Source organism: Passer domesticus, chromosome 20, assembly GCF_036417665.1.
Source record: "Passer domesticus isolate bPasDom1 chromosome 20, bPasDom1.hap1, whole genome shotgun sequence".
NCBI lineage: Eukaryota > Metazoa > Chordata > Aves > Passeriformes > Passeridae > Passer > Passer domesticus.
In genome coordinates, this window is record NC_087493.1 from 2,311,369 (window position 1) to 2,338,225 (window position 26,857).

The 26,857-nt window shown below is 63.3% G+C and overlaps 1 protein-coding gene across 2 annotated transcripts in view; it reads left to right on the top strand.

Moving 5' to 3' along the window:
* Positions 1 to 298: 298 nt before the first annotated feature.
* SDK2 (sidekick cell adhesion molecule 2) overlaps positions 299 to 26,857 on the top strand; it is a 46,689-nt gene continuing 20,130 nt past the window's right edge. The window contains exons 1-2 of one of the 2 annotated variants that reach the window (XM_064395536.1): positions 299 to 1,011; positions 18,892 to 19,051. In XM_064395536.1, the coding sequence (XP_064251606.1) occupies positions 933 to 1,011; positions 18,892 to 19,051 (239 nt within the window). In that variant the 5' untranslated portion in view covers positions 299 to 932. Of the gene's footprint in view, positions 1,012 to 18,891; positions 19,052 to 25,123; positions 26,332 to 26,857 lie in introns of those variants that run through there. The other variant, XM_064395534.1, reaches the window with a different exon arrangement.

Sequence of the window (26,857 nt, forward strand, 5' to 3'; positions counted from 1 at the left end):
TTAGAGCTACCTGAGGGATGTGCTGCGTCCCCTTCACAGGGGTCGAGTGCTGATGCTCTGAGAGCTGTCGGAGGGACTGGGGCAGCAAGGGGTGGGTTAGGGTGGGAGCTGTAGACAGGAGCCGCTGTATCCACAGCGGGGGCACCGGGAGCGGGGGGGGGGGTCCGCCCGCTCCGCACGAACCGGGGGCGGCCGGTGGGGACGCGCCGCTCCCTCCGCGGCCGCTGGGTAGCGCTCGGGGCCGCGCCGTCTCCCCGCCTCCCCGGCTCGGGCTGCCCCCGGCTCCGCCGAGCCCCGCCGCCGCCGCTCACTCCGCCGCCGCACAGCGCAGGAGGAGCAGCAGCGGCCGGAGCGCCGAAAGGGGTCGGCGCGGCGCCGCCAGCCCGCCCGCCGCGCATCGCCGGCGGCTCCGAGCGGGACCCCGCGCCGCAGCCCGCCGCTGCCGCACTTTCCCCCGTTCCCCGCCGGGGACGAATCCTCTCTCTGTCGCCCGGAGCCGCCTAGGAGGGGATGTCCCTCGGCAAGAGCTGAGCGCTAGGGAGGGGCCGCCCCCCGCCCCCAAACTTTTCGCTCGGCCCCGGAGCGGCGGGGACCCGGCCCCCATGGAGCCCGGGCGGGCAGGAGGGGCCGGGGGCGCGGCGCCCGGCGCTTCCCGTCCCCTTCCCTGACGCGGGGCGCAGCGCTCGGGGAGGGGCTCGGCTGCCGGCTCCGCTCCGGATTTGGTGGTCCCGGCTCCGCGCGTCCCTGAGGAAGCTGCCGATGGTGGGGAGCTGCCTGCGGACCGCCCCCAGCCCCACGAGGAGCCCTTCGCCCCGGCGCTTTCGCCTCCCCCTGAGCAGCGCTGCTGCGGGGATCCCTACGCCGGAGCCGCCCGGATTATAAAGTCGGGGAAGTTCTCCCCCCGCAACCCCCCAGCTTGTCTCGGCAGAGCCATGGCCCGGCTCCGGAGCTGGGGGCTGCTCTGCTTCGCCATGCTCGCCCTGCCCGGCCCCCCGGGAGCCGGCGCCCAAGGTAAGGGGATGCGGGGGGCGGCGGGAGACGGGGGGACCCCGCGCTGCACCCCTCAGCCGAGCCTATTGCCACGCCGGGCTTGGGAGATCGGTGTGCCAGCCGGGGGATGGGAGCGAGGCGGCTCAGGAGCTCCTACCGGGGGAAGAGCGGCATCCGTGATATTCGCAAAGCCTCCCCGGAGCCAGGACTCGCGGCCCGCCGGTGCCGGGCGCAGCGCGGTGTCCGTGGTGGTTCAGGGGCACGAGCAGCGTGGCTCTGCCTCCCCCTTCCCCATCACTGCCCTCAGGCTGGGGATGGGGGGAACGTGTTGCTCTGAGCGTGAGGTAGAGTCTGTGCTGGAGCACCTCCGGGAGAGTCAGCAACCCCGAGCGGTGAGCGTCGCCCATTCCCCCCCTCCACGGGTACCCCCCGTTGTGCCACAAAACCCGGGGTGCGAGTCTGGGGGATTCCCAGGGAGCAGCTCCTACCCTGATGTTGGTCCTGTCGACTTCCAGCCGCTGGTACGAACTGGCAGGGGGCTGGGGGGGTCTGCACCCCCATCCCCTGTGGGTGCCTGGGGCTCCCACTGCACCCCAACAAGCCCTGGGGGCTGCAGGGCAGGGTGAACCCCTCTCTGCTGCTCGCCCTGTGGGCTCGGGCACAGCACAGGCTGCTTTTGCCTGCTCCGCTAGCCCACAGGGATAGAAAAATAGTTTGTGGCCCTTTGGGGTGCAGCTGGGGCTCAGAGGGGCCGGGGGGGCCCTGTGGTCCCTTCCCGGCCGTCAGGGTCCCTGCGGCCCCGGAGAGGAGGCTCCGGCTGGCAGGGCTGCAGCGTGGCCGCCTCTGTCCCTGCGCTTGGACTGAGCAGCTCCAGACGGGAAATGGGGGGGCACAGCCGAGCGCAGCAGCGCCGGGGGTCCTCACCCACGACATTTCTTGCCCTTGTTTGTGGCAGCAAGTGGAGCCAGAAGTCCCTGAGCGCTCCCGTGCTCCCGCTCCCCCTGAGCCTCCCCCAGCGCTGCTATAATTTCTCAGTAATTAAGTTCAGAACATAACATCTAAAGCGGCAGTATATTATCCGGGCAGGCCCTGTGTGGGGAGCTCTGAAGGTCTCTTTGATTGATTCACTCCCTTGCCGAGTTTCTCTTCTCCTGGCTGGCGTCTCCGGCTGCCGGCTCCCCTGCGATCCGTTTGTTCCCTGCCCGCGGGACGGGCTCCTGGGGCGACCCAACCTCCTTCCCTTCATCCGCGGGGCTCCGGGGTCTCGCTGTGGGGTGGAAGATGTGCGGCTGCCTGTGCCCGGCGCTCCGGAGGGGTGGGGAGGGGGCTTCGCTCGGCTCTCCTGGCGCAGCAGCCGAGCTTTGCGGCTCTGGCTCTCTGCGGCGCGTGTCGCGTCCTCGCGGGCGCGGTGACATTGCTCGGTGCCCGGCCCCGGCGGGCCGGACGAGCCGGAGGGATCATTCCCAAAGCCTGGCACGTGCCCGCCTCCCCGGCCGCGGGTGGCACTGGGGACACGCCAGCAGGGTCACCTCCCGGCTGTGGCGGCCGCGGGGAGCCGGCGCTCTGCGCTGCGCGCCGCTGGGATGGACACGGAGCTGGGGACAGCCCGGCACGGGGCTCCTCCGGGCTCCGGTTTGTCCCACTGCGGTGGGGCGGGCAGAGCTGGCAGTGAGGGGCAGCAGCGCTTTGTGCCAGGGCTATCGATTCTGGCAGCCAAGGGAAACGGGATCAATCGGGAAGGGAAGGGAAGGAGAAGGCGACAGCGCGAGACCTCCCCGGCCGGGGCGCAGGGGCTGCCCGGGCACGGGGCGAGGCACCTTCATACCTGTGCTTGCTGAAAAAAAGGCCCCTTGCTGCCCGTGAGAGACAGGACGGAAGTTTAATTACAGCCCGTCTGTGCTGTGTAATTATTAATTACCCGTGGCAAAAAATAACTTATTGATTAGGGGCCTCGCGCTAATTACCCGGAGCCCAATGCGGAGCGGGGGGAAGGCTCAGCCGGCGGCGCTGCCCGGGCGGGAGCTGTCGCAGTGCGACCTGTGCCGGGCCCGGGGCTGTGCCAGGCTGGGGGCACGGGCAGCCCACCAGCAAAGGCCCCTTGGCTGATGAACAAGGCAATAAAGGGATCCCCAAGAGCTGGGGGGAGGCTGGGGGTCCCCAGCCCCCTCCTGCTCACTCTTTGTAGATTTTCAGACACCCAGGGGTGCAGTTTCCCCACATCCAGTGCTGGGGGCACAGCCCAGGACCGCCCGTGTGGGCACAGCACCTCTAATGGGATTGAGGAGGCTGCTGCCAGTCCCAGGAGGGATTTGGGCAGCTTAAGGTTCCAGACGGGATTTGGGGCAGGGGCCTGCCGTGGGCAGCTTCCACCAAAGAGGCTTATTGGAGGTGGCAGCAGGGGAGTTCCAGCATCTTCTGTGCCCGTGCGTGCAGCCTGGGCACGTCGGCACACCCGGTGCCCTGTGGGGCTGGGCGGGAGGGGGCAAGGACGAGCCCCTGCCCACCCTGGGGACGTGATGCTGGTGCCAGGCTCTCACCAGGGCTTTGGTAATGGGAGCTGCTGGTTGCTCTGTGCCGGTGGCGTCGGGGCAGGAGGGGATGGCCCTGGCTCTTCTGTCCCTGCCAGCACCGTCACATTCGCTGGTGGCCTCGTGCAAGGCACCGGCTCGGGAAGGAGAGTGGCTTTTAGGGGAGAGGAAGGGAAGATTAAAATTTGATGCTGCTTGGGAAGCCATTAGTGCCTGGGCACAGCGATGATGAAATTTTGATGACCTGATAGCAGTGAGGGAGGGGGATACAGTCCTGTCCCAGGCAGGCTGTGTCACTGTGCCTTCACTGCGCTGGTCCCCGAAGGTTTGGGGTGCCAGCTGAGGAGGAGAGCAGGCAGGATGATAGCTGGGATGGAAATGGGAGCTCGTAGCCACCTCCAGCTGCAGCGCTGGTGGCAGGGAGAGCTGGCGGTGGCTGAGCAGCTCCTGCCCCGGTGCCATCCGGGGACCAGGGTGAGTGACAGCGTCAAGTGCTGCTCGTCCCCTAGTGACGGGGACCGGGCTGCGGTGGCATTTCCGCACAGGCAGGAGCTCCAGGAGAGCGGCAAGGAGGGAGCAGGCGGATGCTTGGCTGCTTGAGAACCTGGGAGAGCGCTGATAATTAAACCGCGAGGAGGGAGGCTGCCGGGTGCTGCGACGAGGGGTGACCCTGCCTCTGCCACTCCACGAGCTGTGTCCTTGTCCCCAGCCTGTGCCTGTGGCTGAGGGATGAGCTCCAGCCACACTCACATCACTGTAGGCCCTACACAAGCTGCTTTGGGGTGTGTTGGTTGCAGCAGCAGCACAGGCAGTGCCTGGGGTGAAATGGCCCCGTGGGGCAGCGCCATGTGCGAGCAGAACCCGCTGGCTGGGTGGGTGGGTGGTGGAGGGTGCCCTCCCCTCGGAGCCCTCGTTACTGCCCCAAGCTCCTTAACGAGTGGCTGGCGTGTGGCTGGGTGAGAAACGGCCGGGGAGAAATATGCTGCTGTCAGTGGTGATGTGATTGTGCTAACGAAGGGCGAGCTGAGCCCCCGCGTGCCCGCGCTTGTGCCAGGGCTGGTGGCTCCACTGGGCCCTCGTGGCACTGGGCCTTGGCCTTCCAAAGCAGCCCTGGGGAGATCCGGCAGCCCTGGGGAGCTGGGGTGGCTCAGGGTGGGGGGCACTGGGGTGTCCTGGGAGCTTCTCTGCCAGTGCAGTGGAGTGTGGCACGGAGCTGCTGGAAAGGCCATGGTGCCAGGGACCATCCTCATCCCCAGGCTGCTGCTCTGAGCTGGGGTTTCCCCCATCCCTGGGGATGGATCCAGCCTCAGGATGTGTTCCTATCACTGCCCAGCCAGCAGGCAGGAATGTGCTGGCAGCAGCTCCCTGCTGTGCTGGCCATGCTTGGCATCCCTCACACCCCCCTTGGCATCCCTCTCACCCCGGGCATGCTGGCAATGCCACTGGCATGGGCACTGCCCTCAGCACCCTCCGTGGGTTTGGGGACTGGCTTTTGGGGTGCATTTCCCACCCCTGCTCCCAGCTTTGGGGCTGTGCCCTGCACCCCTCACCCTGCAGCCCCTCTCCCCAGCCTGGCTCCCAGCACCTGCCCGTGCCCCGGGCAGGCAGTGGCCCCCTTGGTGGCCCCCGCCCCAGCCGCCCCTCGCCCCCAGCCCCGGGGGTGCAGGAATGCCTGCCTGGAAAGCCATGCCGGGCTCGGGTTGCCTGGGAACTGGGAAACCTGATCCCTGGGAACGGGGGCCGAGGGCAGGGGACATTCCCGGGCTGCAGCTGGTCCCCAGCCCCCTTTGTCTCTCTGCTCTGACGGGGCCCCCAGGAATGGAGACTTGGGGCGTGGGGGCTCGAGCAGGGCCATCCCTGGGGACACTGTGGATGCTCCGGGGTGTCACCTTCCCCTGTGGATCAGTGTCACCACCACGGCTGGGCGAGGGGACCAAGGCCGGCTTGGACAGGGCTTGGAGGAGCCTGGTCTGTGGAAGGGGTCCCTGCCCATGGCAGGGGTGGGACGAGAAGAGCTTTAAGCCCCTTCCAACCCAGCCCATTCCATGACTCTCTGAAGGCCCCAGGATCAGCTGCTGCTGCGTGCCAGCAGCTGGGCATCCGGGCTGGCCACAGGGATGGCACGGTGGCCATTCCAGGAATGCTGGAGTCCCCTGTGCTGAGCCACCCTCCCTCCCTGCCAGCCCTCATTGTCCCCACCGCCCACCCTGACACGTGGCAGCTCCTGAGCATTCCAGGAGCTTCCCTCCAGCCTGAGCAGCGCAGGGAAACTGAGGCACAGGGCAGGGTGGTGGGGACAGTGGGAAGGGGACAGTGGGGCTGGCTGCTGTCCTGCTGCCTGGTGGCACTGGGTACAGCGGGGAGGGGACCCGAGCACACGTGAGCTGCTCCTTTGGCTCCCGTCCTCTCTCCCTGTCCGTGAGGAAGCCCCGGGTGCAGGGAAGCCTTGATGACTTTGGCCATTAGCAGAAGAAGCGGCTGAGCTAATTTTAGCCCTGGTAGCTAATTGCTTTCTGCACTGCTGGGTGAGCCCACAACCCACGAGCCCTCGGCTGTAACCTTGAGCCCTCCCAGCTCCGTGCCCAGCAGCACTGAGGTCCTGCCAGGGCAGGGAGCGGGATGGGGATTCTCCTGTGGGATCACTGGGCCCTGGAGGGGTTTCTCTGGGACATTAGGGTCTACAAAGCTGGGAGGGGTTGGGGTGCCTGGCAGGGTGCCTGGCAGCTTGGAGCAGTGGCCCCTGTGCCGTGTGTGGAATGGGGACAGGTAGTGTGGGAGGACTGTGGCTGTCAGGGGTGGCCGTGAGCTGGAGTGGGACTCCTTCAGCTTAATGAAGGGAAATGCTGGGTTTGGGCCCCGTTAACTGGGAATTGCTGGATCCAGAAGGCATTTCCCCAGGGCAAGAGTGAGGCTGGGGACACTCGTGCTCCCTGTTCCTGCTGCAGGGATGGAGCTCTTCCCGGGATGGCCTGGGGTACCTGTCCCTGTGTCCCCACCCTGCAGGGCCACCCCCCAGCACGTCCCAGCTCTTTGACTGGAACCTGGGGCAGTGCTGGGGGTTTGTGGGGACATTTGTGTTCCTTCCAGGAGCCCGTGTCCCCCTGCAGGCAGGAACAGCGCTGGCTGCCAGGGGTGGCTGCCCCCACGGTCTCTGCAGGGTGGGACACTCGGTGCTTCCCCTCCTCTTCCTCCTCCTGGGCTTGTCAGGGGTCAGGCTCGGAGCTCGGAGGGAGGTGATGGGTCCTGCATGGACCTGGCATCCCAGCTCCTGGCAGTCCGTGAAGGGCTGGATGGGATGGAGCGGGATGTGGGCACGGTGCCGGTCCGGGGCAGCGTGGGGATGGGAGGGACGGACGGAGGGACAGAGGGACGGACGGATGGAGGGGGCTGGGACCGGCGGCCACAATAGCTCTGGTTTCAGCACTCCGCCTCCTGCATGCCTGAAAAACAGCTGATGGCCGTGACGGGGGATGAAATGGGATTAGCTGCTGCTTCCAAAGGCAGGGCGTCCTGCCGAGCCGGACAATGCTCCCGCTGTGCCCGCGTCCCACCAGCCCTGCCCGGGGCCCGGCGCTGTCCCCTGCCCCGGCTGTGCCCGGGGGCACCTTCCCGGGGGTGCTGGAGGCCCCGGGGTGGGTGCTCTCCTCTGGAAGAGCACCCTTCCAGCCCCGAGCAGCTCCAGGGCAGCTGTTGGGGCGGCAGGAGCTCGGAGCTGTCCCAGCCCAGCGAGCACCTGGAGCCCCGCAGTGACAGGAGAAGCGAAGCCCGTGGCACGAAGGGGTTTGGCAGGGTGGGCACCTCTGTCCTGCCCCCCCGGTCGGTGCGGGACCCGCGGGCTGTCCCGGGGCCGGAGCCACGCGCGGCCGCAGCTGCGGCGCTGCCGTGCTCGGTGGAGTGAACTGATGTTTATTTTGATAATGAGTTCTCAATGCATTCGCCAACTAATAAAATCAACTCATTAGGGTGGGATGTTCCACTCCGAGCTCTGCCGCCCTCGGGAGAGCCCTCCCCGCCGGCTGAGCACCTGGAAGCTCTCGGCACCCGGCCCCGGCGGGGAGGGAGAGGATGGGTGCCTTCATCGCCTCCTTGTCTCCGTTTTCCTGGCGAGCAGCGGGGCTGTGCAGGGCGGTGGAAGCAGGACGCGTGCAGGGAGCAGGGCACGGAGCTGCCGGAGCCCTTGCCCGGGGGCGCCGGGGGAGTCTCGCTCGCTTGGCTTCTCCCCATAAGCTTCACGTCAGGCTGGAATCGCTGGCGCGGCGTTGGCTGGAAAAGCCCCTCTGGCTGGGAGAGCCACAAGTGTGTGAATAAATGCGATGACCAGAGTTTGCTGCGCTGCCCTGGGAATTCAGGGCTGTCCGGGGGGGAATGCCAGGCTGCCTGTCCCTCCCCCACCCCGCCAGCAGGGCTGGCTGGGGAGGAAAAGCTTTGGAAAAAAAAGCTTTTCCAAGGAAAACTCATGCTCGCCGTCATGCTACAGCTATTTCTGTTTCAAGTGAGCAATGCAACGACTAATTAATACTTAGGAAAAAGAAAGTCTGGGCAACACCCAGTGCATGGGCGAGTGCCCGGGGCCCGCTGGCTCAGGGCCGTGCCGGGGAGGAGGACTCCGGCCAGCAGCGCCTTCCTCCCGCCTGGCACGGCCGGGCCAGCTGGCAGAGCATTTTCCATCCCGCGGGGCTGGCCGCTCCATTGCGTCAGTGCCCCGGGAAGGGCTGAGCGGGGCTTTTCTTGTGGTTTCTCTCTTCTGTTTTTCTTCCCCCGCTTCTTTTGGGCTGGGCGACGCCGCCTCGTTGGGATTCTCGGGGCCAGGCTGGGACGCGGCTGTTGTGTGTCTGTCTGTCCGTCTGCTGAGCATCCTGCCAGGCGGGGGGGGGTGGGACACGGGTGTCCCTGGAAGGAGGGACATCTCAGGTGCTGCTGTGGCTCCTGCAGGGCGAGGCCTGTGATGGCTTTGCTTTCCCAGCCCTCAGGGCCGCTGGGAGCCCGGAGTCTCTGCAGCGCAGGGCTGTGCTGTCCTTCCAGGAATTCCTCGAGGATGCACTCAGCCGTTCCACGGGCCAAACCCAGCCCCGGGCTCGTGTGTCACTCCCTGGGGTGGGTGACTGGGGACAGGCTCCGGGATTTTGGGACCTCCACCTCGCTTGGCAGCCGGGTGTGGAGCTGTTCCTGCCAAACCCGTGTGGGGGAACCCCGGGCTCGGCTGGGAAGGGCTGAAGTGCAGGACGGGGGATGCACTTTGACCCCTCTCCTGCCCTGGCAGGAGTTATGTCCGTCCATCCTTCCCTTCCTCCGTGTTCTGGAGCATCTCCCGGGAAAATCAGCCGCAGGATCCGGCCCCTCTAATAGCGTTGAGTCACTCTCCGGGTGTCCGTGACTCACAGCAGTGACCCAGATACGGCGGAGCTGCGTAATCGCGGGCTTCGGAGGGATTCTGCCGTCGGAAGGAGTTTGCTGGGCAAGGAAGGACTTTTGTCCAGAGCCTGGAGCTCCTTCAACATCCCCAGCTGGGGACGGGGCTGTGTCCTGCGCGGGGACAGGCTCGGCAGGACAATGTCTGTCTGTGCCACCCGCAGCAGGGCAGCCCTGGGGGTGTCCCCTGGGCTGGGTGGGCTCCTGCCCCTTGTCCCTTCTGGGATGGATGGGCTCCTGTCTTTATCCCCCTGGGCTGGGTGGGCTCCTGTCTTTGTCCCCCTGGGCTGGGGGTGGGCTCTTATCCCTTGTCCCCCTTGGGCTGGGTGGGCTCCTGTCCCTTGTCCCCCTGGGCTGGGTGAGCTCCTGTCCCTTGTCCCCCTGGGCTGGGTGGGTTCCTGTCCCTTGTCCCTTCTGGGCTGGGTGAGCTCCTGTCCCTTGTCCCCCTGGGCTGGGTGGGTTCCTGTCCCTTGTCCCCCCCGGGCTCGGTGGGCTCCTGTCCCTTGTCCCTCCCAGCTCCTGGCAGCTCCACCGTTTGTGTTCGGAGCTCCGTGCCCCGGGGCCAGGGCTGGGCTCGCGCTCCGGGGTCGGCGGGGGCTGCCCGGTGCCTCGGAGCACAAAGCTCCTCTTGTCACCCCCCGGGCTGGGGCTGGGAGGCACAAGGCGGCCGTGTGTGTGTGAGTGTGACTGTTTGGGGTTTCCCGGAGGGAAATGTTGGTTTTTCCAGCGGCAGGGATGGGCAGGCACACAGCCCGCTCTGTTCCCAGCCGTGGGGCTGAATGAATCCCTGTTCCCGGCCAGGCTGGTGTTTCTCCCTTGGCTCTGGGAGCAGTTCGAGCCTCACCTTACCCACGTTGGCACCGGGCTGCACCTGGCTGTGTCCCCAGCGCCACAGGGACGGGGACTGAGGGCTGTCCCGGGCTCTGGTCCATGGGAAGCCTGAGGGGATGGTGCTGGCACGGCCCTGGCTCTGCTGCAGCGGGCAGAGGAGGGTTTGTCACCAGGTTTGGGACCTCTGATGTCCGGGGACGTGGGCTGGGAGCTGCTGAGGTGTTGGGGAAAGGATTGCCAGGATGAGACTGCAGGGGAAGGAGGCTTCATCTCCAGCACTGCTGCTGGGAGAAGGGAGATCCTGAGCCTTTTTCCAGCACCCCTGGTCCTGGGGGAGCCCCTCCCCACATCCCCCATCCCTGGAGGGGCTCACCCGGGCATGGTGAGGCTGCCCATGGCCCCCTGAGCCCGCCAAGAGCCCCGGCTGTGGAAGAGGAGCTTGTTATGGAGCCATCCTGCTTTTAATTAACAAATTAAAATCCTAGTTAACAATCCAGCCCCAGGGCTGTTGGAGGCTGGGAGAAACTGGAGCGTTTGTTATGGAAACAGCAGTTAATTAACAAATAAATAAATAAGTATGGGCCTGGAGACAGATGTGGGAGGAGGAAGGGGAGATGGCAGAGTGGTCGGGGTGTCCCACTGGCTTGGCCTGGTGGGATGCAGCGAGGGAGGAGGACATCCATCCATCCATCCATCCATCCATCCATCCATCCATCCATCCATCCATCATCCATCCATCCATCCATCCATCCATCCATCCATCCATCCATCCATCCATCCATCCATCCCTTTGTCCTGGGGGCTGCCATGTTCCACGTGGGCACTGCCAGCGCCGTTCAGAGCCACTGAGGGCAGGGGGCTCTTGCTGGCAGTGCCAGGACAGGTCTGGCCACGTTCCACCCTCCAGGGCCACCTTGGCAGGCTTGGGGCTCCTGGTCTCTGCCTGGCTTTTCCTGAGCACTGCCAGCTCTGGGAATCACCCCCGCAGCCCCTGCCCCCACCCTGGGACAGAAGGTGCCAGCACAGATCTCCAGCAGGGATGGATGAGGGGTGACACCAGCAGAGCGGCCGTGCAGCCCGCAGGGGACACCAGTGCCACACTGGGGACCGCAGGAGGAGGGGACAGCACTGGGGCATCTCTCGGGGGCTGCTCCTGCACCCAGGCAGGGCCTGCCGTGCCCCCCACTGTGTCACCAGGGCTGTGGGGAGGATCTGGGAGCACTGGCAGCTGCCAGGGAGGGGGTGCTGAGGCCGGGGCCGTGCCCTGCAGTGGTCAGCTCGGATCAGCCACAGGGATGTCACCGAGGGCCCCGGGTGGCAGCTGCTGCCAGCGGCGATTATCACCACGGGCGGCTGCTGGGCACCAGGGCCCTGTGGGGGTTTGGGGTCACTGGGCTGCTCCCTGAGGAGCTGCGGGGTCACCTGGGGGTCTCACTGCCAGTGCCACGGGCGATGAGAGCCAGTGCCACGGGCAGGGGTGGCTGTGGGATGTGACCCAGTGCCATGGGCAGGGGTGGCTGTGGGATGTGACCCAGTGCCACAGGCAGGGCTGGCTGTGGGATGTGACCCAGTGCCACGGGCAGGGCTGGCTGTGGGATGTGACCCAGTGCCATGGGCAGGGGTGGCTGTGGGATGTGACCCAGTGCCATGGGCAGGGCTGGCTGTGGGATGTGACCCAGAGGCATGGGCAGGGGTGGCTGTGGGATGTGACCCAGTGCCACGGGCAGGGCTGGCTGTGGGATGTGACCCAGTGCCACGGGCAGGGGTGGCTGTGGGATGTGACCCAGAGGCATGGGCAGGGGGACTGTGGGATGTGACCCAGAGCCACAGGCTGGGGTGTTCGTGGGGACCAAAGTGGGGACGTGACCCAGTGCCTGTGTGAGGACGTGGGTGGCTGAGGGGTCACTGTGGGGACATGACCCCTCTGCCAGCCCACACCGGGGCCCTGCAGGGTTTTTGTGGGGTGAGGAGGGGGCAAAGCCCACGCCCCTCCTGCAGCTTCACCTCTCCAAGGGCTTAGGGGAAGGAAATCAGTTTAAGCTGCAGCTCTGCAAATCCTGCGGTGTCACACGGGCGGGAGCCGTGCTCTGCTGAGCAGCTCCTCCAGGTTTCCTCTCCCTCAGCCTCCCCCTTAATCCAGTTAGCACACCTCAGCAATCGGCTTAGGGCATGTAGGGAACCCCAAATCCCCTCTGAGGGAGCGGCCCAGCAGTGCTGGAGCTCTGGGCTCAGCCCAGCTCCTCTCTGGGGAGGTGAGGCCAGCTCCAGCTCCCCTCCTTTGCCAGCCCTCCTGGGGTCCTGGGCACACATCCTTGCACCCTCTATGGGAGGTGTCCCCACATCCCCAGAGCTACCCACGACCCAAAAATCCTTTTTCCATGTCAGTGAGCTGCCCAAGCAGCTGCACAAGTGCACGGGGGGCTGGATGGAGATGAGCTGGGACAGCTGTGACCTGAGCCAGGGACAGCGTGCCCATGGCCAGCAGCCCCTCGTGCTGCCCGTGCCCCCTCCCCACGGCACAGCAGCAGCTCCCAGAGCCGTGAGCAGCCCGGCAGCTCCGAGAGGCACCAGGGCAGGGACGGGCGTGCTCCGGCAGCAAGGTCACCGCAGGGCAGTGCTGGTGGCAGGCGGCTGGAGGGCACCGGGTGCCAGCCTTGGAGCCCCCCAGCTCTTCCCTGTCGTGGGCAGGACGGGCACAGCACCTGGCACGGCTCCGGGCTCTGCTGCTGGAGGGATGTGGCCGCTGTGAGATGCTCCTGCAGCGCTTCCCGGCTCCACAAGGGCGGTTTTATCCCAGTGGTCCCGGTGGGATGGGAGCCGGGGACAGAGGACGCTGTCCAGGCCGCTGTGCCTCGGCTGAAACCCCCCCAGCTCCTTTTTGTGGGGCTCCCCCTGCAGCCCCCGCTGCCTCCTGGGCCGTGGTGCTGCGGGAGGGCCCAGCCCGAGCCCCCCGTGCCCATCTCAGCCCACCAGGAGGGCAGAGATAAGAAGGAAAATCATGTCCAGGGCTGTTTTCCACACGGCAGAGGGCTGGAGCAGCCCCAGAAGCTGCAGGACACCATGTCCAGGTCCCCCTCTGTCCCTGCTCTCTGGGAATGCTGTGGGGCTGGGGATCCCACACCTCAGAGGAAGGGCTGGGGGTTGGGTGGGGAGAAGGAAAACCTGCTGGGACGGGGATGGGGACCCGGGATGGGGGAATGGAAACACGATGTTCTCCAATATTCTGCTGGAACTAGGGCACCGTGAGCTCTCTGGTCCAGGAACTGACCCCCCAAAAACTGCACCGTGTCCCTGCCTCCCTCCCACCCCCAGCTCCGGCAGCAGAACTCCCCCCACGGCTCCCTCGCCGCCTCGGAGCGCCGAACCCCTCCTCAATAATTCAGGACGCCGAGTGCCGTCCGCAGGGGCTGCGGATAAACGCGGTAAATGGCTGAGAAATGGAGCGTGTCCTCGGGGAGCCCCTCCGCGCCGGGGGCCGGGCCCCTGCCCGCCCTGCCGGCCCCGGTGGCCGCTCCGAGCCCGCACAGGTACGGGCACCGCGGAGCAGGGAGGGAGAGGAGCTGCCGAGGCCACTGGAGCGTTGGGAATTGCATTTCATGGCTGGGCAGGCTGGGATACCCACCCGGCCCCGCGCGCCGGGCGCTCGCAGAGGAGATAAGATTTGATTAAGAAGGCTGCTATTAATTTATGGCAAGTACACTCACGGCAGTGGAGAGGTTGCTTTTAATTAATAGCCAGAAGGAGAGTTTTAAAGCTCTTGGTCTCAGTGGGGGGAGAAGGGAGGGAGGGGAAAGCAGGGAAGGAAGGGAACAAAGTAAGTTGGGAGGATTAATGGTCACATCTGCAATTATAAGTCTTTTTCTTAGTAAAAAGGGCAAAAAAACCCAGATCAAAAGACACGTCGTGGGTGGGGGTGTGTGGGGCAGCCGGGCTGGTCCCTGGGGATGAGATGGGTGGGACTGTGCCGGGTGCCTTTGGCACTGCTCCATCCCAGCCTGGGGGACAGCAGGGGACAGCTGGGTGTCCCTGTGGCTGCTGGGGAGGGATCTCATGGAAGAAATGATTTACTGTGAGGGTGGGCAGGCCCTGGCAGTGCCCAAGGCCAGGCTGGACAGGGCTTGGAGCACCCTGGGATAATGAAAGCTGTCCCTGCCATGGCAGAGGTGGAACTGGATGGATTCTAAGGCCTTCCCCAGCCCAAACCCTCAGGCTTTGGGTGACTCTGTGGTTTTGGCTGTGGTGGTGCTGGCAGGAGGAGGATGGAGCCGTCCTGCCCTGTTGGATCCCCTCCGAGGCCGCAGGGTGTGGCTCAGGCTGCTCTGCACCTGCCCAGGTGTGGGGAGGAGGGCGAGCAGGGCTCAGCCAAGGTGCCCAAGCCACGCTGACTCATCCTGGCTCCATCCTGGCACCCCCAGCCGGGCCTGTCCCCGAGGTCCCGCCTGGCAGCTCCGTCGCGCTCGGCGCTCCCCAGGTGCCGGCGGCGCTCGGCATTTCAATTCCGTGTTTGCTTTTTATTAAGGGGATGGAGCCGTGTCTCAGGAATACTAATGGCTCTGGCAGCTCTGGAGAGAGCCTCCAGCCCCCTGCACCTGCCACCCGCCACCCGGGACACCGGGAGCACCCCGGGCGTGGCGGTGGCTCCGTGCCCTTGGGGACACGAGGGCCATCGAATCGACCTGGTGGCTGTAGCAGCATCCACTGAGAGATTGATGCTTCCCCACCTCACCTGGCACCTGGCAGGCCGGGAATGGGACATAGCCAAGGGGTGGGGTGAGTGTGGGCAGGGATTCACTTGTCCCCAGGGCCACCAGGTCCCTGTCACCCCCGGGATGGCCATGAGGGATCCCCTGGGGCCACCTCTCCTTGTGCCACCTGGGGCTGTGACCCCAGCGGGGTGCTCGGGGACACTCTGGTCCCCATGGGTGCAGTTTCTGGGGGCCGTGGGTGGTGTTCCCCCCTGCCCAGCCCCCCCAGCTGCGGCGGCGCCGGGGAAGCGCGCGGCGAATATGTTCCACAAATGAATAATAAAAACAAAGGAAAATTACCCTCTTATTGAAACTCGTTTTATGAATAAAACAATTATTCTGGTAATTGAAAAAATGTGTCGTTAAATTAAATGCAGTGGTTCCTATTAAAATTTTAGTGGATTTCTTCTTCTCCTCTGTTTCTTTTTCCCCCTTTTTCCTTGCCTCCCTCCCTCCTGCCTCCGCTGGCGGCTAAAGGCTGGTAATTATAGCGGAGGGTTTCGCTTTCTCTTTATTGTTTTTTAATCTCTTCGTGCTGCGGAGCCAGCGAGAGCCTGATGCCAGAGAGATTTAGCTCCATCTCCCCATGCAGGGGGGGCCGTGGTGGGAGCTGCTTGGTGGCACTGCCAGGTGGCCGTGCCACCGCTCCTGGAGGGCTGGCACCTTCCTTGCTGGGCTGGCACCTTCCTTTCCAGGCTGCCATGCTCCTTTTTGGGTGGTGGTGCCCTGGGGGGGCCCTGTGGGGGCAGCAGGGACATGGCTCTGTCCCCTCTCTGTGGTGCAGGGGTGTGGGCAGTGCAGCGGGCACTCCCAGGGCTGCATCCTGGTGGGACCAAGAAGGTTCTTGGGAAGGAGGAGGAGGAGGATGGAGCTGTTTTCCCGAGGCAGGTGCTGGTCCCTGGTGTTGGCCGGGCCCTGCTGGGTTCCTGGAGCCTGCAGGTGAAGGTGGGCTGGCTCCAGGACATGCCCCAGCTCCTGGTGGGCATCGGCTCCGTTGGGATTCCTTGGTTGTGATCAGCAGGAATGGGCTGGTCACCCTGCAGTGAGTGAGCTGGGCACGGGAGGCACTTGGTGTCACCCCTGTCCCCAGGGGGGACTGAACACAAGCAGACATGGGGACTGTGTTGTCCCCTGGGTGGTGGCACCAGGCAGGAGGGGACCTGGCTGTCCCACAAGCCGCTGGTGCTTCGGGGGGACCCGAGGAATTGGATCTCCTGCCCCCATCCCCGTCTTGGCTCCGAGAGGGGGCCGCGCCCTCCGTCCCCAGCGCCCCCCTGGAGCAGCTGCCAGCAGAGCCGTGCCCTTGGCACCGTTCCGGGATTCCTCCCGGCTTAGAGCTCCCCGTCCCTTCCCATCAGGAGGGATTTGAAGGCGGAGAGAGGGGAGCTTAGTGGCCAGCTCGCCCATTAGGGCCGGGAATTAGGGTCCATTAGGGCTCTGTGGGAGCCCTGCCCTACATCCGCGCCGCCCCGGCTCTAAAGCCCCGCCGACCCCGGTGAAACCGAAGCGCAGGGGCCGAGACTGCGATCCCATTAGGCGGGATTAGTGCCGTGCCAGGGCCTGGCATTACACTGTCATCGGCGGGGGAGGGAGGGAGCCGGGACTGTCCCCATCCCTGTCCCCATCCCTGTCCCCTTTCCCGGCTGCCAGCCCTGGGGATCCCATCCGTCCCCGCCGGCAGCTCGGCTCAGCCCCGAGGGCACGGTGGGGACAGAGGGGCTTGGTGGCACCTTTCTTTGAGGAGGGGACCCTGCTGGCGTGGCAGGGGTGGCACAGGAGCTGCGCGGTGTCCCGTGCCGCCGGCAGATGTGCAGATGTTCCCGGAGACGCCCCTCGCTGCCGCCTGTGTTTGGAAAGTGATGAATTTCTGCACCAACTAATTAGCCTCTAATTAGCAAGCGGAGTGTAAACAGTCACAACAGATGGGGGAGAGGCGGAATGAGCAGTAATGACCCTTCGTTTGGGGGGACGTGGCTGTCATCCAGCGGGAACCCCCCCCGGGCACGAGGCCGGGGGATGGCAGCTCCGGTCCGTGCCAGCTCCGTGGTGGCATGGTGAGAGCTCCATGGACCTGGATTTGGTGCTGCCAGGGCCTGCAGGGGTGGTGGTGTCTCCAGAGAGCAGAGCTGGGTTGGCTGGTGCAGCTGGAGAGGGAAACTGAGGCTGGGGGCTGCAGGTGATGAGGACAGCCCTGCTCAGCACTGGGGCCCCCCACTCTTCTCCCCTCCAAGAGCTGGTGTGGGCACCCCTGGGAACACCAGGAACACCTGATTGCCCCTGGGGGCCTCTCTGGAGACCTGGAATTAAGAAGCCACTTTCCCCTCCCGGGATCCCTCCTCTCCTCCAGCCCCCCTGGCACTGGGTTGGGCTCCCAGGAGGATGAGGAGGATTCCCCTCGAGCTCGGTGCCACCTTCACCCCTGGCAGGGGACCCGCAGGGCCCCCACCCCGCTGTCCCCGGCCGTGCTTGGGCTGGGTTTGCTTTCGGGGGGCACGGGAGGGGCCGGGCGCTGTGCCCTTGGAGCACCACGGAGCGATCCGAGCAGAATTAGGAGCCGCCTCTCCTCCTCTGCGCCGTTTTTCACCCCTTAATGCAGAACAGATGGCTCGGGCGCTTCAAAGCGTGATGAGCCTTAGCTGCTTAAAATCAAATTAGGATGGATGCAAGCGGCGGGCGGGCCCAGGGGAAGGTGCACCAGCGGCACCCTGATCCCAAACGCTTCCCAAATGCTTCCCAAGCTCCTCCAGGACACCTCCCAGGAGCCTCCCAGGCACTGGCTGCTGGCTGGGTGCTCTGGGCATGCCAAGTCAGTCCCACTGTGCCCTCGGAGGGCTCGGCTGGGCCCTGGCAGCACAGCCTGGGGGTCCTGAGGGGTCAGAATTCCAGCACAGCCTGGGGGTCCTGAGGGGTCAGAATTCCAGCACAGCCTGGGGGTCCTGAGGGGCCAGCATTCCCTGGGGATCAGCATTCCCTGGGGACCAGCATTCCCTGAGACCAGCCCGCTGTGCCGTGCTTGGATGCTCCCTGCAGCTGCGTCGTGCCCAGTGGGTGCCAGTCTGGGGCATGGCTCGTTTGCTGGTTTCATGCAGGAGGTGTTTGGATGCAGAGCTGCCATCTGGCTGTGCCACATCCCCATCTGGGCACTGCCATAATCCCAAGGTCTCCAGGGTGGCGTGGGCGATGCCCCGGCCTTGCAGGTCAAGCTCTGCCGTGGTGGGGACATGTGGCGTGCACAGGTGGCACAGATCCTGCTCTGGGACGTTCCTGTGAGCCCTGTGGCACCTGTGTCCCCAATCCTGGGACACCCTGAGGGTGGCAGGGCTGCCCTGAGCTCCCCAGGCCAGGGAACAGCGGGGCCATGGGTCGGGCTCTCAGCAGTGGTGCCAAACCCACAGCCAGGGCACTGAGCTGCCACGGGCACCACTCTGCCCCTGTGCCACCCGGGCTGTGCTGGGCTGCCGTGCCCTGCTGCCCCAATGCCTGAATCCATCCTGGATCTGAGGCACCAGGAGGAGTGAGGGCTGCCCCTTCCAGCTGGTGCTGCTGAAGGTCAGAGAGGAAGATTAAATTAACGAGCCACAAGCTGCTCCTTCCCTTCCTGATGACTCTCCTGGCACCCAGCACCACCGTGCCCTGCCCTTTGCCAGGCAGGACGGTGTAAATCCACCGGGCATTCCCATGTGGGTGTGCAGGAGCCAGGACCGAGGAGAGGGACCCCAGTGCAGCCCTGGGGGTGTCTCTGGGTGCCTCTGGCTCCCACAAACTCCTGTCACACCCCACGGTGGTGGGCACTGCCTTGGTGCTGCTCACAGGGATCCGTGGCAGGAATTCAGCTCGAGCAGGCAAGAAAGCAAAGCCCTACCCCAAAGAAAAAACCCAGAGCTGTGATTGAACGTGCACTTGAAAGCTGCTGGGGAATATGAATGTGCCTTTGAAGTAAAAGGGCTTCCATTTGTTAAGCAGAAAATGGAGCTGTGTGGTTCGATTTATAGTTTTACTTAGCAAATAAAACAGGAGAGGAGTAAGTGGTTCTGCCTCGCTCGGCTCGCAGCCCCTCCGCCCCTTCACCCCCCGAGTTAAAAGCTCCGAGTGCTACAAAGGCAGCCGGGAATAAAGCAAAGCAGCAGCTTAGATAAACCTGCAGCGGGCTGAGCCCTGGTGGATGGGCTGCTGGAATGGTTCAGGAAGGGACAAGGGACAGGGAAGGGGGCTGGGTGGCCTGGCTGGGGCGGGGATGTGGCAGCTGGGTGATGCCGATGGAATCATGGAATGCTTTGGGTTGGGAAAGACCTTAAATCCTGTTGTTCCCTGTTCCAGGCAGCAGTGCTGAGTGCTCCGTGGGGCTGGCGGGACGTGGCCCCTGATCCCTGTCCCTCCTCTCTCCCCAGACGATGTCTCCCCGTACTTCAAGACGGAGCCGGTGCGCAGCCAGGTGCACCTGGAGGGGAACCGGCTGGTGCTGACCTGCATGGCCGAGGGCAGCTGGCCCCTGGAGTTCAAGTGGCTGCACAACAGCCAGGAGCTCACCAAGTTCTCCCTGGAGTACCGGTGAGTCTGGACAGGGTGGTCAGGCCCCAGCAGGGGTTGGGTTGGGAGTGCCCATCCCTGGAGGAAATCTGGGGGTGGCACTCAGAGCTCTGGGCTGGGGATGAGCTGGGGATTGGGCACAGCTGGGACACGATGACCTTGGAGGTCTTTTCCAGCCTCAGTGACTCTGGATTCCGAGTCTTCCCAAGCATCCGTGGTAAATCCTGCCATCATGCTGGTCCCTGGCAGGTGCCAGTGCCAGGGCTGCCATCCTGGGAGGCGGCACAGAGGCAGCGCTTGGCAGCCCCGGAGCTGCGGCTCTGTTTGCAGAGCAAACGGGACTTTAAGCAGGTCAACAGCGGGGAGGAGGTGTTTGCACAAGCGGATTAACACCTCAACACCGGGCTGTGCATCACAGCCCCCGGGGCTCCTGGGAGCAAGGCAGGCTGGCGTGGGAGAGTGCCCAGCTCCATGTGCCAGCTGATCCTGGCACAGAGCGACTCCGGCCCCTTGGAGATGGCCTTTAAATCGAGGCGGGCACCTCTCGCCGTCTCCTCTGAGTGTGTGTGTCATCCTCTCTGTTTTAATCAATAATTCAGGTTGAGACAAGCCGTTCCCCCTTTCCAGGCATCGAATCCAAAGGCTTCGTGTTGCTGTGGTAACAGGGGCTGCTCCGGGATGCCGGGAATGCAGAGAGAGCTCCTGGGTGACGTCTGTGCCCTGCTGGGCTCCCGGAGCCCGGCCCTCCTTGGGGACTGTCCCCTCCTGAGCCGTGGTGGCTGCAGTGCCCCGAGTCCCTGGCTGGGGCCCTGTGGGACACCCCTGTCCCTTGGCATGGGGTGGAGGTTCAGAGACCTGTTGAGCCCCACAGCTCCCACAGCTCTCTCCTGTTGGGGATGCAGCTCTTTCCCAGGCAGGGAAAGGAGTCAGGGCCTCGATCCCAGGCCCTGCTCTGCCCTGGGAGTGGGTTGGGGTGCCTGGGGTCACCTCCAAACCCAGAATGGGCATTCTGCCTCCTTTTCCTGGGTTTCTACTGGGTTTGATCCGTAACTCAATTGACCCTTCAGTAGGAAAGGGCCCAGCAGTGGTGTCTGTGCTCTGGGATGCCAGGCAGCTCCACATCCCTGCATCCCTGCATCCCTGAATCCCTGCATCCCCGCATCCCTGAATCCATGCATTCCTGCATCCCCGCATCCCTGAATCCCTGAATCCCTTCATTCCTGCATTCCTGCATCCCCGCATCCCTGAATCCATGCATCCCTGAATCCATGCATTCCTGCATCCTTGAGTCCATGCATTGCTGCATTCCCTGCACCCCTGAATCCATGTATTCCTGCATCCCTGAACCCATGAATTCCTGCATCCTTGAGTCCATGAATTCCTGCATCCCTGCATTCCCACATCCCTGAATCCAAGCATCCATGCATCCTTGCATCCCTGCATTTCTGAATCCCCCCTTCCCTGCATCCCTTCATCCTTGAATCCCTGTATGATTCCACCCCTGAATCCATGCATTCCTGCATTCCTGCATGTCTCCATCCCTGCATCCCCACATCCCTGCATCCCTGCATCCCTGAATCCCTGCATCCCTGAATTCCTGTATCCCTGCATCCCTGCCTCCCCACACCCCCCATCCCTGCTCCAAGGTGACTCCCCTGGAGCCCTCAGCCCCCAGCTCCAGCATCCAGGCAGAAAGGATTAAGGATGGAAGCGAGAAACCAACCAAACAAACACGTGCGGAAAACCCAAACAAACCCAAACAAGGGAGCAGAGCAGGCACCGTGCAAATCCCAAATCCCTGCTGGGCTCCCCTGGAACCTGCCAGCCTCCCTTGGCTCTGCCCGCGGCTCCGTGGGGATTTGGAGTGTGGAGACGAGGGCTTGGCTGTCGTGCCTGGCACTGGAGGCTGCTGGTGAGAGGGAGAAGGACCAAAATTAGTTATGATGGGCAGAAATTGAATTTTAATAGAGCTGTCGGTGGCGCGGAGCCAGCCCGCTCAGGCAGTGGGAAGGTTGTAATTAAAAGTTAACGAGTTTAGAAACAGAGTAATCCTTGGAGAGGGGAGGACTGCTGCTGATGGCCAGGGAGGCTCAGGGATGTTCTTGGCCGGGGCTGGCTCTGGGTTTGGGGTGCACCAGCCCCTCCCAGCTCCGTGCTGCCGTGTGTCCGTCAGTCCAGGGACAGGAGGACGTTCCCCAGAGCCCAGGAGGGCTTTGGAGGGGACAGTGTGCCGTGGGGGCTGTGCCCGGGGACTGGCTGGCCTTGGTGGCATCACTCATGATTCCCAGCCAGGCTTGGTGGCTTCACCTCGTGGTTCCCAGCCAGGGCTGTGTCTCCAAGCATTCCACCCTCATCATCCTCACGCTGCTCCCCAGATGCTCTCCTGAGCAGCGCATCCTCCCCCTGCAGTGGCACTCGTGCATTTCCCATTTTTGGGGCTGTGGGCAGGGGCTCGCTGTCCCCTCGCCCCCGGAGCCGCCCCGCTCGGTGCTCGCGGTGCTCGGAGGAGCTCCCGCCGCGTTTCCAGGGAAGGAGCCGCTCTCCCCGTTTGGCAACGTTTCCATGGCGACCGCCCTTTCCTTCCCGCAGCGGTTCCGCCGCCACCGGAGCGGCTCTTGGCGTTCTCCGAGGGCCAGGTGGGCAAGGGGCCGGGCTTGTCCCTGTCCCCGAGCCGGGCAGGGCTCGGCGGTGCCTGTGAGAGGAGCTGATCCCTCGGGAGCGCGGCGGGAGCTCTCTGAGCATCATCCTCCCCGAGGAGCATCCCAGGGGATTGGGTGCCATGAGGGACTCCAGAAGGAGTGGGAGCAGCCCTGGGCTGTGTGCTTGTGGAGCCATCCCTGCCCTGGAGCCACCCCCGGGGGCTGTGTGCGACCACGGGCTCATCCCTGGGGATGGAGCATCCCAGCTTGGTGCCAGGAGCATGCAGAGCTGGCTTCCCTCAGGAGAGGGAGCAGGATGAGAGACCCCCGAGGGACTGAGCAGCAGCCTGGCTGTGTCTGTGTGTGTGTGTCTGTCTGTGTGTGTGTCTGTGTGTGTGTCTGTGTGTGTGTCTGTGTGTGTGTCTGTGTGTGTGTCTGTGTGTGTGTCTGTGTGTGTGTCTGTGTCTGTGTGTGTCTGTGTCTGTTTGTGTGTCTGTGTGTGTCTGTGTCTGTTTGTGTGTCTGTTTGTGTGTCTGTTTGTGTGTCTGTGTGTGTGTCTGTGTGTGTGTCTGTGTCTGTTTGTGTGTCTGTGTGTGTGTGTGTGTCTGTGTGTGTGTCTGTGTGTGTGTCTGTGTGTGTGTGTGTGTCTGTGTGTGTGTCTGTGTGTGTGTCTGTGTCTGTTTGTGTGTCTGTGTGTGTGTGTGTGTCTGTGTGTGTGTCTGTGTGTGTGTCTGTGTCTGTTTGTGTGTCTGTGTGTGTGTGTGTGTCTGTGTGTGTGTCTGTGTGTGTGTCTGTTTGTGTGTGTGTGTGTGTCTGTGTCTGTGTGTGTGTGTGTCTGTTTGTGTGTCTGTGTCTGTGTGTGTGTCTGTGTCTGTTTGTGTGTCTGTGTGTGTCTGTGTGTGTGTCTGTGTCTGTTTGTGTGTCTGTTTGTGTGTCTGTGTGTGTGTCTGTGTGTGTGTCTGTGTCTGTTTGTGTGTCTGTGTGTGTGTGTGTGTCTGTGTGTGTGTGTGTGTCTGTGTGTGTCTGTGTCTGTTTGTGTGTCTGTGTGTCTGTGTGTGGAGCCATCCTCCTCAGGAGCATCCCTGGGGCTGTGGGGGCTCAGGGATCAGCCTGGCTCTGTGTGTGCCCACGGACCTGTGATCCCAGGAGCGTTCCTGGTGGGTGGGATGGGATCAGGGACCACCTGCCTTCCCCTCTCCTCGCTCCCTCCATTCCCTGCTGCTGGCTTGGGGTGCACCAGGCCATTTTCCCACGGGATCCCTGCTGCCTCCCGTGCTGGGGGCCCCACAGGGACACCCTCTGATGCCCATGAGGTGACAGCAGGCTGGGTGCCACATTCTCTTCACAGAGAAAAGCAAGGCACAATTCTTCCCAGGAATATTTCTGAGATTCACACTCTCTGAACATCAGAGAAAGAAAACACAATTCTTATCACTTGCTGTGCCTGTGTTGTACCAAAGTAGAATGCAATATGGAGATTTTTGTCCAAAATGAAAATGTTTTATTTCCTTGGACTATTAGGGCCAGGAGCGTGTGTGTGTGTGTGTGAGATTGTCACGAGACAGTCACGGGAGAGTCAGGACATGAGTGCAGTTCTGTGTAATTATGTCCAGAGTGAGTGCTTGGCAGATTCAGTTTAGATAAAATAGATATAGTACAGTATAATAAAGTAATTAATTAGCCTTCTGATAAGTTGGAGTCAGATGCATCATCCTTTCTCCCTCACCGACATCAGAGTCACCCTTGATTTGTGCTGGGTGCCCCCACGCTCGGGTGCCCTGGCCCTGCTGTCCAGGCCCAGCTCTGGTTTTCCAGAGGATCTCTCTCTCCTGTGAGGAATCACAGCATGCAGATCAGGCAGCTTGATGTCTTTAATGAAATCCTCGGAAGGAAAGCGCTCCTCTGGTGAATTGAGGATATTTATTTCTCGTACAAGAAATTTAACATGCAGATTAGTTGGGGCTGGTAATTTATCACACGAGATTGTCCTATTAAGGGCTGCAGCGAGTCCTGCTGCCTTCGGAAATTACCTTACACATAGATTACCTCTGGACAGACTCCCATCCGTAGAGATGCATCTTCTGGCTCCTAAATCAGCCCCCTGCCTCTCCTCATGGCCTCCACAGCTGCTGCAGGAGTCCAGCAGCTGCTGAAGGATTCCCTGCCTCCTCTCTGGAGCCCAGATCCCCTTTGCTGGAGCTTGGAACAGCGCAATTCCATCTCCAGCTCTGGCTGGCTTTGCCCCAGCTCCCCTCTGCCAAGCAGGGCTGGCACAGCTGAGCCTCCCCGTGCCATCCCATGCCAGCCCTGGGGTGGCTTTTCCAGCACGTGGTGTCTCTGATCCTCCTCCTTCTCCTGCCAGGAGCCTTTCTGTGAGGGCTCATCGAGATCTGGGGCAGATCTGGGGCTCTTCCAAGCCCTGCTCCTCCCTGGGCTGTTTTGGGGTGTCCCCCGGGGTGCAGGGACACCACTGGCTGCACACACAGGACTCTGACGTGCTTTGTGGCCTGGTGAGGATCCCAAATGTTTGATGCCCAGAGTTTATCCCCACATTATGTAAAATATGGAGCCAGGAGCCTCTGAAAATCCCAGACCTGGGGCAAACAGGATGGATCACCCCCAGATTCCTGCTGGGAGCCCTGTTCTGCTGGGGCCAACTCTTTGCCAGCCCAGGTGTGAAGCCCTTCCCTCTGCCTTGGGCAGCTAATTACCATGCAACGAGTTAATTAACGGCAGATGAAAAACATTGGAAGGATTGCATCCAGGCTGGGTGGGAGCCCAGCAGGGCTTTCCTGGTTCTTGTGGCTCCAGCCTGGCCTGTGTCACCTTTGGCACCACCAGAGGTGGCAAAGCCCCAGGAGGGCTGGTGAGGGGCGTGGGCAGCACGGGGGGTGGTTTTTCCTGGGAATGTTTGTGCCAGGGAGGCTCCTGCCTGTCTCTGTGCCTTGTTTGGAACTTTGGGGACACTTGAACATTGGCACAAGAGCTGTGGGCACTGGCAGTGGTGCCAGTGAACCACAGCAGTGTCGGGGCTGGCAGCAGGAACGTGCTGGGGTGGCAGCAGAGGGAATGACCCTGCTGGGATCCACGGGGACAGGGCGCTGCCGGAGCAGGAGATGCCGCCGGAGCTGGGAGGTGGCCAAGCTCGTGCTTAGCAATGCACCAAAGCCCTCCGGATGCCGCAACACGGATCGAGGCTCGCTCCGTCCCTGCTCTGCAGGAAGGAGGCTGATTAATACACGGGCATTAATTATTAAATGGCTCATTGTTCTGGCAGGGCCAATTGAGGCAGCGATTTACGGGGCTGCCAATTCCCACGGCCGAGGGAAAACACTCCGGGCAGGAGGAGAGGCAGCGGCCACGTGGATCCAAAGAGAATCCGCTCCGGTCGGGAGCTAATTGAGATCCAATAGCGCAGTTAAGCGGGGCTGATGGAGCTCCAGGGGGGGCTCGCAGCCTCATCGAGCGCTGGCCCGGAGCAGGGGCCGGGACACTGCTCGGATGCTTCGAGTCGTTAAACCTCTGCTAAGTGTGTTTTAATGCTCACTTGACATTTCATTATCCCACAGTAACTATTCAAACACGCGTCCCCTCCAGAATTAATTAGTCGTTATGCAGGATATTAATCAAAGGGGACTGTGCCAGTGTGCTTCCATCCCAAATCCGATCCAGCTGTTGCTGCTCCTGGGCGGCATTGCAAGAACCTCACAGATTTCTGCGCTCTTCTGGCTTTCAATTTGATGGATCAAATCCTTTGGCTGCTGCTTTTCCCGGCCCTTCTCCACCCCCTCAATCTAAGAATAATTCGGCAGCGTCAGCCCCACGCTCCTCAGCAGCCCCACAACAGCCGAGCCGGGGCTGGGGCACGGAGCGATGGGAGCAGCGCGGCGGGGTGGCACGGCGAGGAGCCGGGCACGCTGCTGTGCCCGCCCGAGGGACCAGGGACGGACGGACGGATGGATGGATGGACGGACGGACGGACGGACAGTCTGTCATTCCCAGCGCGCAGCCATCCATCTGTCAGGCAGATCCGGTGCCAAAGCTGCCGCTGCAGAGCCGGCGCTCCCCGGCTCGGGCTCCTGACCCCGGGGCTGAGCGGGACGCGGCCGCTTCCTGCCGGGGCGGGGGGTCAGCGCTCGCTGCTCCCCACGGACCGTGCCCTGTCAAGCTCCGTCCTCGCAGAGAAGCCAAACAAACCCCTGGAACAGCGGAGTCAGCAGCGAGGGCTGCGCCGGGAGCTGCGCCAGCTTCGCCTCGGTCCCGGTGGAGCGGGGGCGGCTGGACAAATGGACAAAGCCACCGGCCGGGCACCGGGAGCGGTCCCGGCTGGAGGAGCTCCTTCCTCGCGTGGGACAATGGCCCTGGAACTCCTGGCCACGAAGCTGTGGCACAAACGGGGGGTGGGGTGGCACCCACCCCTCCTGCCCGCGGCACATCCCCCGTGAGGGGTGACAGGAGGGTGACATTGGGGGTGGAATCAATTCCCGTCCCCTCCCAGCCAGGCTTGGCGGGGGAAGGAAATCGAATCCGAGTGCTCTTGGATAAAAGCCTCGGTGGAAGGCGAGCGGAGAGAACAAAGTCTGTGCTGGCTTGGTTGATGACTGCGGGCTGGGCTGCGCCGGGAATTGATTTCCTTTCTCCGGGCTATTTTCAGCTGCTGAGGTGTGTGTGCGAGTGCTGCTGCTTCAATAACTCCTCCAGCTCCCGTGTGTGGGGACCAGGCCCCTTAATTGGATCTGCTGCGGTGTCCTGGGCTGGGGACACGGCTCCCTGTGCCCAGGGAGGTGTCCTGCCTGTGGGGACCCCGTGCTGCCGGGGCTGTGCTGAAGGTGCCCCTGTGACCCGGTTTGGGTCCCTCGGGCTGTGCCAGCGCTGGTGGCTTTGCTTTGTCGGGAGTGAGGGTCTGGAGGGGACACGGCAGCGAGGACACGGCGCTGTTTGGGCACACATGTGTCCCTCTGCTGCTGTGTGTCCGTCCAGCCATCCATCCGTGGGTTGCTCGGGAGTCACGGTGTGATTTATTAACGAGGACACCGCAAGGAGAGCGGGCCCATTACTCCTGGCGTCTGCAGCCCTTCCTGACAGCTCCGTGCCATTGAAATATCTTACTTAAAGCCTCTGGGGAGCGTTTTTAAATATCAGCCGTGACACTCAAGGACTCGTTCCCAAAGGGCACCCTCCCTCCTCC